This window comes from Monodelphis domestica, chromosome 2 (assembly GCF_027887165.1).
Source record: "Monodelphis domestica isolate mMonDom1 chromosome 2, mMonDom1.pri, whole genome shotgun sequence".
NCBI lineage: Eukaryota > Metazoa > Chordata > Mammalia > Didelphimorphia > Didelphidae > Monodelphis > Monodelphis domestica.
In genome coordinates this window covers 380,763,895-380,784,789 of record NC_077228.1, presented here as the reverse complement: position 1 = coordinate 380,784,789, position 20,895 = coordinate 380,763,895, and the positions used below count along the sequence as shown (strand labels likewise).

The window sequence follows — 20,895 nt, the reverse complement described above, 5'->3', positions numbered from 1 at the left end:
AAATAATGGCATTTTCTAATAATTACTTGGAAATTTTATGACCAGATAGAAAACATGTACACTTATTTTTTATAACATCTGTAGGTAATTAGTAACAAGACCAAATAATTTATTCATGCATTTCAGTGCTAAAAATTCAAACAAGTTATAAGAATGTATCATAACTAGAAAATAAATTTTAAAACTCTAAAAACCTCCATTTGGCTAGTTTGGATTATAGTTTGCATCATCTCAATATTTGCCATTTGCTCAAATAGTTTATTGAATTAGTTGGCAGGTCTCATGGGTTGGTTGTGAAGAGGTTACTCTGTTCCCATTTAAATTCAACTCTGTTTTTATAATACTATAAATTAACAGAGTGCCTCTCTGTTCTATAATAAAAGTTTTATTTTCCTAAACTACAAGTTTGATGACAAGAAACTGTGTGGCCCATAAGCACACTTTATAGACAAATTTTGAGTTACTTTACTTTTGGAACTAGGACAACTTCTGTTTATCAACTTCTTTCATCTTATCTAGTATTTTGTTTTAAATGTCTACCCAATAAATGGATGTTTTCCAGCTACCAGTTTAGCATGTATTTCAGTCTACAGATTTTTTACTGATGATGCTTACATATTTCTCTGCCCCATTTTTAAGATTTTTTTTAAAGTATTCCCCATTCCTTGAAATAAGACTACACAGTGATAGATTATAGGAACATTACATTGTGACTGTAATGCACTGGTGAGGGGAAAAACTGGAGTGGAAAATTTTGTCCATAGCATCCCAATGGGGACATATGCATACTAACAAATACTAACAAAAATAGCTAATATGTAGTTCCTTAAGGCCTGCAAAGAACATTACATATATTAGTTCATTTGACCCTCCTAATAACCCTATGAGGTAGGGGCTATTATTGTCATCATTTCCCAGATGAGAGCCTAAAACTTATTTGCTATTTTTCAACTAAATTATCATAGTAATTACTTGTTTTAAAACACATTTTATAATCTGGTATGTTTTCTAACCATGGAGAATAAAGACAACATATGGAAAAAAATTTTTTCCCCTTTTCATTGCTGACTAAAACAAAGAGAAAGTTCCCTTTGACCTTCCTGACCTCTAACATCCTCTTTTGAACTTGTTTATTTCTGATATGCTTCTGAAAAAACAAATGTCCTATATACTATTCCCTCATCCTGTGGAATAAGTTTATCACAAAACCTAAGCTGTTTTCTGGCTCTTCCTTTACTTGTGCATTCTTTTGTGTGTCTTGTCATTCACATAGTAAATATAAGCTACATCCTTACACTGTCATTCTCCTTTTCCAAAATAATGAAATAATGAGGGGAAAATTTTTCATTCAGAAGAACTTTGCTTCACAGCTTGTAAAATTCTTTGGATTATCAGTTAAGTAGTACCTTTTTCTATATTACTTCCAAATCAGGATCTCATTGCACAATACTAATTTCTGACATTGTTCATTAACTGCTCAAAACCAAGCCAGTTTAAAGTTCATATCTATTTTACTCTTGAAATGTTTTTTTAGCAGCTTACAGTTTACAAAATCTTTCCTTTCACAACAATCCTGTGAGGATTGTTTTACCTATTTTATAGATGTAAGACCTAAGGCTCAGAAAATTGACTTATACAAGTATCAGAAACAGAAATTTGAACCTAGTTGTCCTTACGTCAAGTCACTGATCTTTCGATTGTACCATATTGGATTCTTAAGTCTTATTTTCCAGGTTAGGCATCTTTACCCTTACTTTTCAAAAGTACCTTTGGAACTTGACTTTTAAAAAATCCCATTAGCTATAGATCTTACCCAATGAGGACAGGTCTGTTATTATTCAAATTTCTCAAGAAAAGGTGGTGGTGGTGGTGGTGGTGGTGGTGGTGGTGGTGGTGGTTGGTGGTGGAGGTAGTGGTGGTGGTGTTAGTGGTAGTAGTAGTAGTAGTAGTAGTAGTAGTAGTAGTAGTAGTAGTAGTAGTAGTAGTAGTAGTAGTAGTAGTAACAGCAGCAGCAGGAGCACCTGGTAAATAAGTATTTCCTTTGTCTAATATATTTCTGAAAGGTCATGGACAGCACCTGAAATCTGCTATGCTATGAGCTTTAATTAGAACAAAGTAAAAGAATTGAAATTGTTACTTCTACATTTGAGATTTACTATAATGACATTAAATATTCATTCTTGTTAACTATGAAAGGTGTAAGCTGTAAAAAAGGTTCAACCATACTAAATATATATATTTTTAAAAGGAGGAAAATATCTTGAAAAAATATCATAGTCATTGAAAAGGACTGGATCCAGCAATTCTTCCTCCCAATAATACAAATATTAATTCTCCATATCTTGTATTTTCTTGGCAGGTGTAAAGCATCCAGTTGTTTGCAGGTTTTTTGTTTTAGTGCAGTTAAATCCTTGCATTAAAATTATATAGATTAAAGTACTCATTAAAAGATATTCAACCAGTGAGAAGGTATAGGGTCAAACATTGTATAACTTAAAAAAAAAAAAAGCCTTTCTTCTTTGGTTCCACATCTATATATGCTTAAACTATAATTTCCATGATAAAAAAAAATGTCCTTCATAAATTTTATATAATCATAGGTAAAAACTACCTTTAAACCTTTAATCTCTAGGTGGTTTTTTTTTTTTCAAATAATATAAAGGACCAAAAAAGGTAGCCATTTTCTTTTTTTTGAAGTGAATGAAGTTTCTCTCAAAATTCTTAGTCAAACTGGCATTGTCAGACAAGGTGACTGTATTTTCTGTTGTCCAGTATCTTGTGTTGTTAGAATATTACAAAGCAATTATTTCAATTTTCCTTTGATAGTTTTGCAAATACTTCCTGAAGTCATTCTAGTTTTCAACACTAGCTTTTCTGGGGAGTTTTTTGCTTCTTGTTAAATTTTACTTTGAAAGTGTGGGCTAATAAAAGAATAGCAAAGAAATAGGGTATGAATGGGCCTTAGCCTTCTACTAATGTTGGTTTTGTAATCTATTTGATGAAAAGAGTGAGGAGTGTCCATCATCCATTTCAAAGAGAGCAAAATGTTGTAAATGGTAATGCATATTATCTTGCTAGAAACTCATATTTTTTATTTTGCAATACCATATGAGTGTAGCATGATACATACAAGGAATATATATTTTCCTACATTACTTTTGCATTTTAAGTGGACTGCAACTGAACTGTTCAGAATTCAATTAACTTAATTTCTAAAAATGTATTTTACCTGATTATAAAAGGCCAAGTTTGTCAGTTATTGATATCTTTGCATATTTTCTTTTATTAGGACTCTAAAAAAAAGTTAAAATAAACAATAGTGTCTTGCACTGAACAAAACTACATTTTAAAGTTATAAATGGAATATAGAATCACTTTGAAAAATTTCAATTTCATAAGTTTGAGTTATTACATTTCCATGGTATTGACAGTGTCATTAGTGACACATGTGGTGTGACTTTATGTAACTTAATAAAACATATAAGAAATTAGGAATTTCAATGAGCAATGAGTACTATCCTCTTTAAAGTGCTCACTTTGGAAGGCTTGCATTTGTTCAAATTGAGGAATAAGGTATTTATAAAGCATTTAATATGTACCAAACAAATGTTTCTGTCGTTTCTTAACACATTTTTAGAACTCTTTTGGAATTGCCTCCAGAGACTAAGGCACATTTTTCAAAAGTATTTTCAATGCTGGCAAATCTTCATCCATTGAGACATACTCTATAGGTCCAAAAGCCATTTTTGGTGCATTAGGTGGATGTCCAAACTAGTTAGCATTTTGGTAAAAATTGGGAACTTATTAACACTGAAACTGATTTTGTGTGGACAGTTCCAAAAAGTTTAATTTTTTGAAAACAGCTCTACATAGCTCTGAGGAACAATATTCTAAAACCTGAGCTATGAAAATTAATCTCATTTCTTCATAGTCAACCCTTATATTTCTCATTAGAGGATTTTATCCGTTACTAATCTTCAGTTTTGTGTAAATACTTAGTCCAACTATTAATTCATAGGCAATTCATTTCACTACTGTGAAAGCTAAAAAGGGAGCAACTTCATGTTCTAACTTCAGTTGCCTATTTTATCCTTGATCCCACATACACAAATGTATAAATGTGTGTGCATAATATGTATATGTGGACAAAAATTCATGTAAGTCAGAGCCAAAATACACAAGACATAAAGCTTAATAGAAAGTTGCTTAAATTCACATTATACTTATTTCCAAGTAGCTTAACATTACTCATTTAAGTAAAATATATTCACACTAGAAATCAACCAGCAGGAAATGGATCATTTGTTGGTTGATAGACATTTACAAAATTTCCCTTTGCTGACTTCTGCTTTAAGTATATTCTTATTAACTGGAAAATGTAGATAAATGTGGTTTTGATAGGTAAGATAAAGAATAAGGTCACAGCAGACTTAAAAAAAAATTGGTTGGTACTTTGTATTTTATTTAGCCCATATCTATAAACTCCTATAAAGTTCCTAAAAATATAAAAGCTCCTGGACCTATGTACCAGAAAAAAAAGCCTCCTTTTCCCTTACCCATGAATTAATCTTATTAAAGCTTTTAAAGAAGTGCATTAATTTAGAGGGAATAAAGGATACAAATGGCAAACTTTTAAAGGACAAAAGTTCTCCCATTCAAAATCCTAGGTGTTCTTTCATTAGCTATGGACTGATTTAATGGTTAATTTCAACTATTAATCCCTCCTATATATAGTAATACAGGATTTTTCATCCAACAGTAAGGTTACAATAATAAAATCCTATCTTTATAAAATCTGCATTCAATCTTATTTCAGTAGACTTTGATTTATACCAGCAAATAAAGCTTTATTTTATACAATGAAAATTTGGATTTCCCAATATATTCACTAACCAATTATAGTATTGGTTGTTACTATATGTAACTGAAACATTCTGAAACAGTGGCAAATGCCAACAAACATGGTAGTGGTAGTAGACAATACTAAATGGTACAACAGTGTTACTGTACTTAATTTTATTTAATCTTTAAATTTTATTCCTAGTTACAAAAAACGAGAGCCCATATTAACATTTCCCCCTTTAGATAACATTAAGATGTACAAAAATGTAAATAAAAGGGTATATGTGAAATTTCATTTCATCACTAGGACAGAAAAGTTACCACCTTCATAAGTGCCCTGCTGACTTTTGGCAGCAGTTAATAAATCATCTATTCAAAACAATAGATCTCAGTAACTCCAGAATAACAGTAGAGTTTACCATTCATTTGACTCCAAAGCTATGAAACCACCATTCCAAGGCTATTCTGGCCAACTAGGGGCTGCAAATATATTGATTTGGGAATTTTAAGGTGGAATAACCTGTAAAGCAATACAGTTCCCACCTTAAGGTTGTCTATTTTTTTTTTAAAGAATGTGTAAATCTTCTAGTAAGACATATAAAAATCTAACTTATTGTAGTTATTTGTTACACAAGTGTGCTAAGTTTTGGACTTTATAGCCATGTTAAACACTAATAAAAAAAAACCAGCATGGAAAGACTGCTCCTCATATTAAAGGCAGCAAGAACAGGTGTGTACTCTTTCTCTCCATGAAATGAAGTCATAGTATTTGATACAGATCCTAAACTATACATTTCAATTTGGAATAAAAGAAAGGGAATAGAAAACACCCAGTCATAAGCAGGGTAGTAATCAGAGCAGAATAATAAGTAAGCTTTAAGTATTAGATTCTCAACTTTGTCTTTTCCGTTAGGGAACAAGGTGCTAATGTGTCACCCTCATAAACTAAATCATAATTGCTTCCAACTTTTGCTGAAAATTTTAAATTGAGGCAAATGCTAAACTCTCCTATAAACTTAAAAACAACACTTCAATCTCCTCCATTCAACACCATTACTACCTTTTACATAAGCCTACTGTTTTATTAAGGTATAACATATGCCCTGAGCAATACTTTGGAAGTTAGCCAAGAGCCAAGCAGTTACAATGGCAAATACCAAACAACCAGTTTCAATACAAATTCTGCCATTTTTCATGACTCATCTGCAAAAGCTGACTCAATACAAAACATAAGTTTGTTTTTTTTGTTTTTTTTTGAAGGAGCAAGATGACAAAATGATTTAGGAAATTCTCAAGTTAAACATTCCAAGAAGCCCTTTAGGATCACATCACATGTCTCAAGAGGCAATAATCTGGCATGCTATATATTTACAAAGTAAAGGTATGAGTACAGTTTTTTAATGAGTATTAAGTGCTGAGAAATTAATATCGTGTCACAGATTTGACATAGAATGGCTAAAATCTTGTATGCAACATGATATTGCTTACTATGAAATCTAGAAAGTGGATATGATTAAGAACAAAAATTTGCTTTTGATGGCATGCAAGATTTTCCTCCACACAAATTTAGTAGACTGGAAGCCTCTTTTTACTGTTCAAAGCATCCATAAAAGAAACACAACCAATTTATACATTTTATTCACATTTATTTTTCGCTTTTAGTGTGCTCACAGAAAATTAGAACACCTTAAGCAGGAGTTTAATAGCAATTTTTGTAAGCAAAGTTACATTCCATCTCTAAGTCAAATTGGTCAAAGCTTCTCCAGTATTTACAAAACATGGTAAGACAAGATGCTACACAAAACCATTGCATCTGAAGATTTTTCCTTTATTCTCAAAGACGACTGGAAAAGAAAGCATTGTCTGCTGTAATCAAAAAACATACCACAGTATAAACAGTAACCATTCCACTTATCACAGCTTGGTTGAGTTTAAAATTTGTGTTTAAAAGGTCCAAGATGACTGCAGTTTTACAAAAATGGGCAGGGTGGAAAGAGTTGCAAACTTCATGTGCTTCTGGATATCAAGATTTGTTTTTATACAATAGTCACAGTTAAAAACACCCTGCTGGTAATACATAATTACACTTTATTAAGGTCATAAACCAGCAATAAACAATAAAGCCTATACAACTTGTATTTCTACTTAATCACTGACTGGTACAGCTAACATGAGATAAGTGAAAAGTTCCTATGGTTTAAATGAACTCCTAAGACTATGATTTTTTTTTTCAATCTGGGTATTGATTTTTTTCTTTCCTTCTTAGTGTTGTAAACCTTATAGAACGCCTGCCTGCCTCGCAAAATACATCATAATAAGTTTTCTTTTAAAAAAAGACTAACCCCTTTACATCATCATTTCTTGTGGCACATCATCTTGGCAATTTTATGCACCACTTGAATTTCCCCATTGTGGCCCCTATCACTTCATTTGATATCCCTTATTGACCCACCCATCTCCTTCATATATGGGCATGTCCATAGATTGACAAAGAAAGTTTACATTTTGAATAAAGATGCAAAGTATGCAAAAAACATTAATACTGATGCAAAAAAAATAAAAGGAACAAGGCAGAGAGAGGCGTTTAAACTCTCCCTCGACCTGTTGGAATGGTGGTAACAGAATGATTTGAGATGGGATCTGTGGGAGGGAGGAAAAAAATTTTGTTTTTTTCTTCTTTAAAAAAAAAGCAAAAATTAAAAAAAGACATCTTTAAAATCAATCCCTGGTTATAGACAAGTTCTCCAAAACCAGTACCTGGCACCACTCCAACAAACAAACAGGGGGGAGAAAAGTTCTTCGATTATCTCAAAAAATCTTGCCCTTTTACTCTGCTGCCGCTTCGGCTGGGGGGGCTTCTGGACTGGACTCAGAGGGGGCCTCCTGTGTGGGGGCTGCTGAGGCTGTCGAGGCTGTGGCTGTGGCTGTGGCTGCTGCTGCAGGGGGCTGCTGCTCCTCGGCTTTTGCTGCCTCCGCTTCCGGGGCGGCGGCCGCGGAGCTCTCACCGCTCGTGGAGGCCGCTGGCACCTCCTCGACGGCCGCGGCCTTCTCCTCGGCCTTCTTTGCCTCCTCAGCCGAGGCGCCCTTGACCTCGTCCCCCGCGGGCGCCTTCTCTGGCGCAGCCTCGTCGGCTTTAGCCTCCTGCGTGGACGCGTCGCCAGCGCCACTACCGGCGTCTTCCCCGGCAGCGGCTTCATCGCCCGCCCCGCCGGCCTCCTCCCCGGCCGCGGAGGCCTCGGGGGTAGCCGCAGAGCCCGCAGCAGCTGCGGAGCCTGCGCCTGCGGCCTCGTCCTTCCCGCCCTCAGAAGCAGCGGGGCCTGCAGCTCCCCCGGCCGCGCCCTCGCCCTCACCGCCCTCGCCTGCCTCCTTCTTGTTCTTCTTGAAGGAAAAGCCGCTCAGCTTGAAGGACTTCTTGAAGGAAAAGCGCTTCTTTTTTTTTTTCGGGGTCTCGTTGCTGCTGGGGGAAGGCGTAGCCCCATCCTCCGCCTTAGGGGATGACGACGACGACGCCGAGGCCGCCTCGCCTTCCGCCGCGGTGGGCGATGCGGGCTCTGCGCCCTCTCCCTCCCCGGATCCTGCTGCCGCCGCCGGGACCTCCTTCTCGCTTGGGCTCCCGGCTGCCACCGTGGGGGCCTCGGGGGACCCGGCCGCCTCCTCCTTGTCGGCCCCGGCCGCTGGGGAAGCGCCTGCCGCCACCGCTGACTCCTCTTTGTCTGCGGCCGGGGCGCTGCCGTTGGCCTGCAGCTCCTCCTTGGCGCCCGGCTCGGCGGCCGCCGGCGACGCGTCGCCGTTCACCTTCACGTGGCCGTTTTCCTGCAGGGGCAGAGAAACGGGGAATGGATTACAGGGGCCGCGACGTCCAGGAGGCTCTCCTCCCTAACCTTCTTCCTCTCCCCGCCCCTTCCCCCACGACCCTGCAGCAGTAAACCAACAGCCTGAGAAAAGGCTAAGCACTACTCCCGACTCTCGTCGGGGTTCCACCTCCCCAGAAACCCATCATCGAAGTTTGGGGAGGGAGAGGGGATAAAGAATATAAAATCTAAAGTGCATATCGGTGAAGCCCCATCCCTTCTTTGCCCCTCTCCTTATGAGGTCTTTAAGAATTAAAAGATGGGAAACATCCTAAGAGAGCAGCCTCATAAAACACAATCTGGGCTAGAGAGCTGAATTGCATTGGAGATGACCCTCTACCCCCCACCCCACCCCCCGGTCTACCCACTCAAAACAAACACTTGGAGAGAACTTCGCTGGGGTAGGAAGGGCCACCTTCACAGGAGTCCAGGCCTGGCGAAGTAGGGAAAAGCCTGTGCCAGCAGAGGGCGCTGTGGCTCTATGGGTGCAGGCCCTGTCGGCCTGGGCCTGTCGGGCTCGGGGGCGGGGACCACTAGGCCTGCCTGCTCTACTGCTGCGCCCCGGAGCTCCCCATCTCGCTTCTCGTCCAGCGGCAGCGCTGCTGAGGAGCAAGCCTAACAAAGCTCAGATTGCTCCCCTCCCTTCCAATCCGGTTGGAGCCAAACAAGAAAGGAAACGCGGTATCTTGCGGGTCTCTTCCTCCAGCCCGCTCGCTCGCTCCCTCCCTCCTCCTTCCCTCCTTTTCTTCCTCCCACTTTCGTGTGATTGTGAAGCTTGGGGCGCCCCCCTCCCGCGCCCCGCCGCCTGGCTTTGCATTTTTAACGGGTTCAGAGCCTGCCCGGGTTGGTCAAGGCGAAGTAACAGCATCTGCTCTAAGAAAAGAGGCGTGGTGGGTGCCATAGTGTTTTAAATGCAGCCACCCATAACCAACCTCTCGTGCGGTAACTGAGGCCATCCGAAAAAGCTGGAAAGCAGTGACAGGGTGGTCAGCATCGCTAACAAGAGATGCCAGCGACCAAAACGCCACGCAAACCAAACAGAGCCCAATACATAGAATCTACCGTTTCGTTCCCCTCCCACTCCCAATTCCTTTTTGAAAGAACAATCAAAGATTGGGACTTTCCAGCGTTAAAGGGGGCCATTTAAAAAAGATCAGATGGTCGTGTAATGCCACAGTTTCCTAAAAATAAAAGATTTCGGGGTGGGGGGGGCGGCTTTGGGAGGGAGAAAGCGTTGTAAGAATACAGAAAAAGTAACTAAAGGCGTCTTTCACTCCCTCCCAAACCTATTCAACTACAAACAACCATAAAGCCTCAGATCCGAGTGCTACGGGGCACACTTCAACTGCTTAAAAATAAGCCACATAAGGTGCTTTTAAGACTCCTTTCTCCTGTCTTATTTGCCAACCTCACCCGCCGATTCCCCCCAACATACACACACATACAAAACACAACACACTCTCTCTTCCCACCCACCCCCCCTTCTTTTTTCTTTCCTTCATACCCCAGGTTTAAGAAACCACTTCGGCAAATCAGCCACAACGAAAAACATCTCAGCCACTCAAACACAATGCCTTCAGGAAAAGACAACATGGGCTAAGGGGGGGGGGGGGTGAAAACACCAAGCTAATCATGTTTTACCTAGCTCAAAACCACGCCATTTTAAACGAAAACACTACTCGTCCACTTACACTATAGAATTCACCAGGAGCCATTTGGGAGGGGTGAGAGAAGCATCTCCTAAGAGAAATGAACAGTGCAAACTGTCCTTTTCATTCAAGTTTCAGACTAGAATCCGGCCATGCTCCTTTCCACGGATTATGCCCAAGGCACAACCCAGGAGGAAGAAAGGGGGTGAGACAGGGAAAGAGAAGACATCAAATTAAGTGAATAAAACCAAGGGTTCAAATTACCTGTCCATTTGCCTTAGAAGGCGATGCAGCTACTGCTGCTTCCCCGGGTTTCTCAGCAGCAGCTTCGCCTTTTGCAGCGGTCTTAGAGAACTGGGCACCCATGCTGGCTTATTCAACAAAGAAACTCAACAGATCCAAAAGGGGGGAAACAAAGAGCCTTGGGTTGGTATAAATACTGGGCGATCAGCAGCAGCAGTAGCAGCAGCAGCAGCAACACACACCAGAGGGAGGGGGGGATGGGGGTGGTGGAAGAGAAGAGAGAACAGAACCGATTATATACACTCCCGATAAAAAATTTTAGTCGAAGAGATCAAAAAGCAGCAGCATAAGAGAAAGGGAAACGGGGGGAAAGTCGAGCACAAAAAAAGGCGCCCAGGTGTAGTTTAAAAAAAAAAAGAAGTAATAAAAAAATCCCAGATTTGTAGCCGCACTGTAGACAAGGGGAAAATGGAGAAATCTCCCTGGTTGCTAATAAGATGCGGAGTCCAACGCCCAAGTGCACAGATGAATGGGCTTCCCGAGCGCTGACGGCAGCCCCCGCCCGCAGCCGACCAATCCCGGCGCCGCCACACAAAGGAGGGGGCTGGGCTTGCAATTGGAGCGAACAATGGAGCCGCGTTTTGCAAACGATTTGAAAATCAGCCTTAGACTGAGAATTAATGCCCTCCAAATAAATAAATCAATTAAAAATACATGCCTCTCGTCTCCCTCCGCTTGCAAATAATAATGCATCACTTTATTGGCTTGCTTTGTTTGGAATTAATTAAGATGGGGGGGTTATGGGCGGGGAGTGGGTTAACTTGACTTGCAGTGACTCTCGTCAGTCTATATCTGTCTATATCCTTCACATTCTATCTTCCCTCCCTTTTGCGTGTGTGTATGTGTTCGGGTATATGTGTATGTATGTGTGTTAACCTAAAGACAATGGTTTAGCTCGTGTTTGTTTTTTGCAATGTGTTCTCTGTGTTCCACATAGGATCAACAGACAGGGCACAATGTTTGCCTTTTAATTTGTTGCAATTGTTAAATCACCCCGATTTGGAAGGTATTTAAACCATGAAGATCGAGTTTCGTCCAACGAGATCACAAGCTAGAATTAGTTGGTCTGTAGGCCAGATGTGAAAATTGCTAAAGCACCAGGGGTAGCCATACCCCTCCCCCCTATCCATGTCAATATTGGCATGAAACAAAATATTTTACGATTAGCCTATGGTTTTTTAGCAAATTTCCAGTCGTTATTCTCTTTAAATGTAAATATATGCATATATGTATATATAAATCTATGTGTGCATATATGTACATACATTTTTCTGAGGCGGAAACTGTGAAAAATTGGATTTTCTTGCATTTTATCAGTGGACGAAACTACGGAATTAATGTATCTTCAGTTAAAGTGAAATGACACATCTCTGACGTGTATGAATCCATGTTTATAGATTGAATGCAGTTCACTTCAGTACGGATCGTTTTAGGCAGCCAAGATCAGATTTTTTTTTTCTTTTACAATATGTGTGCGCGCGGGGGCGCGCGTGCGTGGTGGTGGTGGTGGTGGAGAGAGGGAGAGGGAGGGGGGGGAGAGGGAGAGGGGGGAGAGAGAGAGGGAGAGAGAGAGAGAGAGAGAGAGAGAGAGAGAGAGAGAGAGAGAGAGAGAGAGAGAGAGAGAGAGAGAGAGAGAGAGAGAGAGAGAGAGAGAGAGAGAGATGGAGATGGGGAAAAAAGAAGGGTTGAAATCCTAGGCAACAGGATTGATGAATTCTTTCGTTTAAAGGAGAAATTGTCAGTATGAAAAGAGACTGCAAGGAGCACTGAATGCAATCTAGCCTGACTGGAATTGTATGGGGGGTGGGGGTGGGGAGAGTGCTATAATTGATACAGAATTAATTTAAAACGATACTAAATTACACAGATTGTCCTGGTATTCCCTGGCACTGAAAGTACTGTACTTTATTTGTGTATGACAATATAATGCTTCAAAGTATTTGAAATAAGCAAGAATTTAACCTTCCAGAAACCGTAGCAGCCCTCCTACTCCCATTTTAGTCCCCAAAGGTAACACTTGTGGCAAAATCCGACCACCGTTTCTTGGTTGCATTTCATCATCCCGAAGTGAACATTCGCTTTCGCTTTGCCCGAGGTGAGAATAAGCCCAAGTAACAGTTAATTCCTCTCGGTCAAAAGGCACAAAAGGCTCTGAATTTTCAAACAGCTTTATTTTCTGCTTATTGTAGGGAAATGGGTCACTCTCTCAGAGAGGCAAAGACGGTTGGTTCAGCCAATCCTTCTTTGTTCAAGTCTGTCTTTGAAAATCACCAGGCTGAACAGCATACGTGGAGATTCAGTTTTGTACCATCTAGTTCACTCTGATGCATTATTCAATCACGAAATCATATCCCCCCAGAGCTGATGTGAATACGTTTTCGTAGAAGTGCATCCTGCCAATAAACATATCTTATCACCCATAAGGGAGCACGCTGGCCAAAAGATCGGATGGAGTGATGGAAGAAAACTCGAATCCCTCGCAATAGCTGGAGAGTCCCAAACTGAAACGTAAACTGGGCAAATCCAATAGCATCCAGGCGTTTTTGAAATGAGCGTTTAAAGCTGTTGATTTTCTTCCCCCAGAAAACTGAAAGCATACCCTTTTTCTGTCCCCTTCCAACCCCCGCCCCGTTTTTTAAACTGCTGTGGTTCCTAGCTGTGTAGAAAGATGCCTTTCCTCCAACACATGCACAAAGAAACAGAACGGTGCTCGATTTGAGATTTTCTCGCAGACTCGTCTTCTGCTCTCCATTTGGGGGCTGCTTTTATTGCTTCTTTGTTACCAAGCTGCTGTATTGCTTCTCTCCTCCCCCCCCCCCTTTTCTTTAGCAGGATGCCTATTTGCTTGGTATCGACTGGTTGTCCTGGCAACGGCCGGAGAAGATTCTGAGCTACTGGGGGTGGGTTGGAGGGGCGGAGCTGGCGCTCCGAGTGTTGGGGGTAGAATGGGAGGTGGAGAAGGGAGGGCAAAGAGGGAAGGGAGTGAAAGACAAGGAGACAGACACAGAAGCAGATGGACTCGGGAGGGGGTGGCGGGTCCGGATTGGATGGGGGAGGGGAAGGGGGAAGGGAAGGAGGACACCGAACAACTGGGGGACCAGAGGGAACCAGCCTAGCTTGTGGAAGCATTGGGTGGAGGAGGCAAGTGTGAAAAAAAAAGGCTAAATTCCCCAAAGAGGTTTCCTAGTTTCTTGAAAGAGATGGTTTTCCACATCGAGGTTGCTTGAAAACCATATTGATGGGATGGAGACTGTAGGGGAGAGGTAGATGAAGGAAAAGAAAAAAAACATTTGGGGACTGTAAAGTGATGTGGGGGTGGGGTAGAGTGGTGAAGTAACCGCCAACTGCTTCCAAAGGAAGCCTTGTGAAAAGGCTGGGATATTAGACTACACTGAGGGAAAGGATTTCCAACATGGAAAGAAAGTGAATGAAAGGTAGAGGGAAGAATACAGAGCAAAGTGGGAGGAGACATTACAAACCTAAAAGCAGCAGACTTGTAGAGAAGATTAGACTCATCTAACTGAGAAACAGGTAGTAGTCCAAGTACAAGTTGTACAAGCTATAAAGTACAGGAGAGGAAGTCTCTGAGAAGTTTGATATTCTAACACTAAAAGTTAAAAATTAAAACCCCAAAGGGGTGGTTCATAAATCTGAGTGCATATATTGAATGCCACACAGGAAAATTTGAAATTTGCCTTTAAAAGATTTGAAAATAGAAGTAGTAAATCAATATTTGTAACCTATGCCATGCTAGAGGGAAAGTGGAAGGGCTTTTGTCTGCAGTGTTTATTGTCCCATCTGCAAGGATATTTCCAGATAGATGGACACAGTATCACATTACTTTGAAGAAGAGAAAAATTTGTTTTGTGAACTTGTTCAGTTTGGAATTTTATTCTTTGATAAAACATTTAAAAACATTTTTTTTTCAAATTTAGCATAGGAAAAGGGAACAGAAGGAAGTATATGAAAGAAATTAACTGACAATTATGCTACAAAAAAAGTGAAAAACTTACCTGAGAAGCACCCTCTAGTCTCAGAATTAAATGTGACTGTAGTGTCTAACAATATTCTTTATTTGACTAGGTTCAATTTAATTTAATAAATATTGAACAAGTCACGAAGTTTAGATGAGACATAGGCAAATCAACAAGTCAAAAAACATTTATAGCATTTACTATGTTCTAAAACATTGTCCTAAACCCTCGGATCAAAAAGAAGGCAATCAGAATCTAAGGTGAGAAACAACATGGAACCTATGAAAAATATTCTATAACTTGGAGGTGGTTTCAGCAGAAAGGTACTGGTATTAAGAGAAGATCAGAATAGGCTTTTCCCAAATGATGGAATTTTAGCAAGGACCAAAGGAAATTGGGTGAACAATGAAATAGAGAAAAGGAAAGAAGAGCATCCCAGGGAGCTAACCCCTTGAAAATTCACTTGAGTGAAGACATGGGAATGCCTTATGTGGAGGAATGGCAAGGAGTAGTGTCATTGGACCCAAAAGTAAGTCCATAGTGTAAGATGACTAAAAAGCTAGGGCAGGCTATGAAGCGAACCAGGTGGTTTTATATTTGATCCTGGAAGTAAAAAGAAATTACTGGAGTTTAATGAAGGAGTGAGTGTGGGGTTGGGGGGTGGGTGGGGGTCAAACCTGTGCTTTAAGGTCATTTTGATAGCTGGATGAGGGATGGACTGGGATAAAGAAAAGCTTGAGGCAGCAACACTAACCAGCAGGCTGTTGCAATAATCCAGTCATGAAGGAATGAGGGTTTGAACAAGGGTGGTAGCAGCAAATAGAGAAGGGAAAGAAAACAAATGAGAGATATCAAGCAGGTAGAATTAATAGTTGGCAATTGCTTGGGTAAGGTTGGGGTGAGAGAGTGAGAAGTGAAAAATGACACCTAGGAGGGTGGTGGTGACCTTGACAGTAATAGGGGAGAATTTGGGGAGAAAAGTAATGAGTTTTGTTTTGGACATGCTGAGCAGTCTGTGGGATATCCAGATGGGTATGTTCAACAGGTAGTTGGAAATACAGGACTAAAGACCAGGAAATTATATAAGGCTGAATAAATTGATTTGAGAAAATAAATAAATTGAGAATCATCAGCATAGAGATGATCATTGAAAATATGGGAGCTAATGACATTGCCAGGTGAAATCACTTAGGAGAAGAAAAGAAACTCTGACTTCATGGAATTTACAGCCTTGTAGCTAAAGTTCCAGAATTATGAAATTCTGAAAACAGTGCTCTGCATAGAGTAAAGGCTTTCATGAATCAACACTGAACCAAATGAAGGATACAATTAAATGCCACAGGGACAGGGGCTTGACCTGTGATTTCATTTCTTATAAGGAACTCCTAAATGAGGAAACTTCCTCTTACCAAGAGTCTTAGAGAGTTGCCTAGGGCAATAATTAGTCAAGAAGTCTGCCAAGGGTGACAGAGCCAGTATATATCAGTGACAGGAATTAAACCCAAGTCTTATTACTACTTTAGCCTGCTCTTATATCTACTCTGCTATGTTTCTCTAAATGTCATGAGTCCATTTAATTGGGACTACAGAGCCTTGTATTTTCATAAAACTATGAAATCTGGGGTTTTCCAATTCCTGATGATGATGAATCTTCATGTAAAATTTATTCTCTCAACATAAATCTATAAATTCTAGGATTCCCTCACCATATCACCTATATCCCCCACTCCTGCCTTGTATCATATCTACACAACCCCCGTCATAGGCATACTTTCAGGATTTAAAGTAAATAATACATATCTGTTCAGAAACAAAATGTGATCCGATGTTCCATGGCAACAATTGTAATTCTGTACGTATAGTATGCTGGTTTGATGTACTAAAACTCAGTTTGGGGGGGGGGACCCTCAAATGATCACAATCAAATGAATTCACAACCTTAGAAATTTCTCAAACCAGAAACCTAAAGGAAAGATAAATTCCCTCCAGATAATGAATAAAGCAGAACAACTTCTAGGATTGCATAGTAACACTACAATTGGTCTTAATTGACATACCCCAAACTAGGACATTCTTCACCTTTAGCCCAGTACCACCTCCAAGCTGCAACATTCTTTACTCTCAGACAGACAGGAAGATTTTGGAAGCTATGAAAACATCAAAGAATCACTTCTAATCTGGTCTGAAAAGACTAGAAACTAACACATCCACAATAGGAATGGATTTTTTGGAATGCTAGATTCACTTCAGATAGGTAGATGATCATTAGAAAATGAAATTCCACCAGAGGCAGGAAGATTTCTATAGTCATGCCTCTTCAGGAATACCAGTTGGATTTTCTATTTGGAAGGTTGAGAACCATATAGTTTCATATCTTTTAGAGAAAATAAAAGAAAGAAAAAAAGATGAAATTGGCAATTAGTGCTTTTTTCTCCCAGGAATTTTAACTAAAATTGTCCTTTCCTTAAATACTTTATGCCATTTTGTCCCTTGAGTGTAAAGTGAATATTTTAGAAAAAAAAAACTGTTGCAATTAAAGAAAACTGGAGGTGTCTTTTCCTCATTTTCAGAAGTAGCAAACAAATAAATGAACACAAATAATCTGCATCTACATATTAGGAAAGATTGAGTTCCTTGCCTCTCACAACCAAAGCCACCATTTGTTCATCTGTCCTAATATATTCAGAATACAGCTAGAAACAATCATTATACATTCTTCTGAAGGAAAAAAAAAATGTGTTTTAGGTTAAAACTTTTGCCTGGTAGGACAAAGCAAAGATGTGGGGGAAAATAATTTCCGAATCCTGTTTTAAAAGGCATAAATACTTTCCGAAATAAAGTAGGAATGTATTTTATCTTAAATAAGGCACATGAATTGTTCTGGAATTCTAGGAACTACATTTTTACTTGTTTATGGACTAGTTTTGGAAAGATGAATCAACCAATCAATAGATAAGCATTTATTAAGCATCTACTACATACCAGTCACTGCTAGGTATTGGAAAGACAAGACAAAGGTGAAATCATTCTTGCCCTCAAGGAGCTTCTATTCTCAAAAGGAGACAGGTATTTACATATATAACTATGTACAAACTAAATATACAAGGTAATTTGGGAGGCAGGACAGTCCCTCACAATTCTAGAGATGAGGAAAGGCATGCTGAAGAAAAAAATATAGTATTTTTTTATGATGAAAAGTAAAATCTTAAAAACAGTTTACAAACATCCACTGTCCGCATGTGGTTTTAGGCATTAGAGCAGAAATTAAAATATAGTAATCATACCTTCTAAAAATCAAAACACACAAAGGACATTGCTTTTGGCAAAGTTCTGTTAAAGGTAAATTTTTATTACTTAAAGTCAATACTGTCCATGAATCCCTGAAATCTTTGATTATAGGATGTATAAGATAAGGTTTTTGCACTTGAAGGTGCTTTTAGAAATGTTTAAAATGTTTAAAATTGGGTAAAATGTATTGAACTCTCCTATTTCTAATTTGTGAAAATATTTTGTTCTCCATCTGTAAAATGATAACAACCATCTGCAGACATAAAGGTCTTTTAGATGAAGAGATGTCAAAATGACTTATTTAAAGTCACACAGAGGCAGAACTGGAATCCAAGACCTCTGAATCCCACTCCAATCCCTTTTTGCTATAGCATATAACACTCATGTATCTTAATGCCACTTTTGACTAATCTCATCCAAAATAATGTTTCCTTCCAAACATATTCCTCTTTCTAACACTACAATTCTCCCAATTACCAAGAAGAGAAACCTCCAAGTTTTTTATTCATTCTAATCCTTCATTCTACATATGTGAAGAGTCACTCTCTGTTCTAAGAGGCAGTATAATATGAGGAGACTTGAGGAGAGTTCAAAGAACTAGATTTGGAGTCAGTGTTGATTTCAAATCTCATCTTTGACATTAACTAGCTATGTGACCTTGGAAAAATTATTTAATTTCTCCAGTCTTAAGTTTTCTTTTCTGTGAAATGTGGTTTCACAGGGGAGAAGATGACTTCTGATCCCTCCCATTTTTAAATCTAAACCTCTGATATCACTAGTAAGAGTATTTATTATAGGATCACAACCAGATAAGCTCTTCCAGGTCCACATGACCAACCTGGGCATTTTCTTTAACATGGAGGTTCTGAGAGGAGAAGCCAGTCAGGATGAGACTATAGGAATGGAGGCAGCTTCCAGGGTGAGAAGGATCTAGTAAAACCCTGAGATGAAAAAGGCTAACCTGTGTGGTGGAGAAAGAAGTCCAGGAAGTTAGGAACCTACCAGGAAGGAATGAAGGATTGAATGTGGCTGGCCCAGCCATTGTTGGAAGTCTTGTAAACCAAGCTGTAAATTTTGGAGCGCATAAGAGGCTTTTGCCAATTTCTCCTGATGTTAGTGTTCTCCCCACCTAGGAATTCCACTGACTTTTTATTTGTATTACCCATATTTTTAATCCCTTTATCTGTGAATGTATTGTTATCTCTCCATAGAATATAAGCTCTTCGAAGGCAGTAACTTCTGATTCTTGTATCTTTAGTAAGGGGCAAAGGGCCTCTTAAATTTTAAATCTTAAATGCTTAATAAATTCCTGTTGAATGGAAATAAACTGAGCTACAAGGAACATTCCATGTAGATAACCAACCTGATTCTTTCTCACCAGTATTTCTCATTGTAACTTCATAAACTGATTCCATCTGGTTCATAACTGCAATGGCATATATTCTAGATTTTCCTGCACAGTCACAATTTTGGGAAAAACCAAAATGTCTTTTCAACAAGGCATTATAAAAGAAATGTCTATTATCAGGGAATGTGCCTTTGATTTTTGGTTCAGAAAATAGGGTCACTGTCTACACACACACACACACACACACACACACACACACACACACACACACCCCTCTTACAAGATCCGAAGAATGTCTATCCTATCTCAATTCTAATAAATTAGATCCCCCAGAGCAAGGTTATATCTTCCCTCAGGTAGCCCAAGAACACCTCTGAAGGGTAGGGGTGATTCTTTAATGTCATTTGACTCCAGCATTCATGTCCCAATAACAAATCAACAGTTATTAGTGCTGAAGGTTCTTAACTATTTTTTTGGTGTTACAGATGCCTTTGGGAATCTATCTAAGCATATTGAAAAAAATAAACAGAAAAATTGTGTCTAAATGTGTAAAATGAAATACATAGGACTACAAAGGAAATATAGTCATCAAGATGATTTGAAAAGCAAATTCCTGGACTCCAGGTTAAGAACCTCTGAGCTAAATTAATCTATGCCAATGTATTACCCTGATAATAAATGGTATAATCCAATCAAAATGCACATATCTCCATAAATCCCTTAAAGCATGGCTTTATTTTTAATTATTTCATTTAATTATTATTTTTTAAATCCTTACCTTACCTTACCTTCTGTCTTAGAATTGATTCCAAGGCAGAAGAGTGGTAAGGGCTAGGCAAAGGGGGTTAAGTGACTTGCCCAGGGTCACACAGCTAGGAAGTGTCTGAGGCCACATTTGAACCCAGGACCTCCCACCTCTGGGCCTGGCTTTCAATCCACTGAGCCATCCAGCTGCCCCCAAAGCTTGAATTTAAAGTTATTCTTAGAGGGGAGGTAGGGAAGAAGGAGAGAAAATTTATTGGGAAGGAAAGGACCTGCTGGGTCCTTCATCAAGTCACACCTCAGAGGCCTTCTCTCCCTAAGTATTTGACTGATCTAGTTTTTCAGTACCTAAAGGGCCCAACCACAGTGTTTTCATTTGGCATAATCTGGCTTATTGAGTTCAAGGACTGACATTTACAATTTCATTCCTTAGCTATGTGATCCCATACCCTACCTACTAAGCAAGAATTTGAAGAAAATACAGCTGAAGTTGGTCCCTCTTTATTTGGCTGATAAAACATTTGAGCTAGTAGCAGTTAATCACCTTTTGTGACTCTGGGGTGAAGTAACTTGTCCCAGCCAATAGCAGTCCTCCGACCAGAGATCTGGGTTCAAATCCTACTTCTGACATACTAGACTGGATGACCATGTGCTCATCCTAGTGGACACCAAGGTATCTCTCACGTTGGTGGAGGGGATCTCCTTATAGGGGAGTTCTCTATGCTGATGAAATCACAGAACTGGCAATTAAAAAATGAAGTAGTTTTGTAGCTCTCAGGGCTTCTTTTAGTGTGTGTGAACGTTAGAAAGCAGTTCTTTCTTAGCCCCATGGAATGATAGTTACAGGTTCCAACTCTTGGCTTGGTAGAGAGAGAAGC

At 39.5% G+C, this 20,895-nt stretch overlaps 1 protein-coding gene across 1 annotated transcript; it reads right to left on the bottom strand.

Annotated features, from left to right (window-relative positions):
• Window positions 1-5,001: 5,001 nt before the first annotated feature.
• MARCKS (myristoylated alanine rich protein kinase C substrate) lies at window positions 5,002-11,161 on the bottom strand. The gene is made up of 2 exons (XM_056818672.1): window positions 10,607-11,161; window positions 5,002-8,655 (listed from the first exon to the last, which is right to left on the bottom strand). Exons 1-2 carry the CDS (start codon window positions 10,706-10,708, stop codon window positions 7,669-7,671), a joined length of 1,089 nt encoding a protein of 362 aa, XP_056674650.1. The 5' UTR covers window positions 10,709-11,161; the 3' UTR covers window positions 5,002-7,668.
• Between the last annotated feature and the right edge of the window lie 9,734 nt (window positions 11,162-20,895).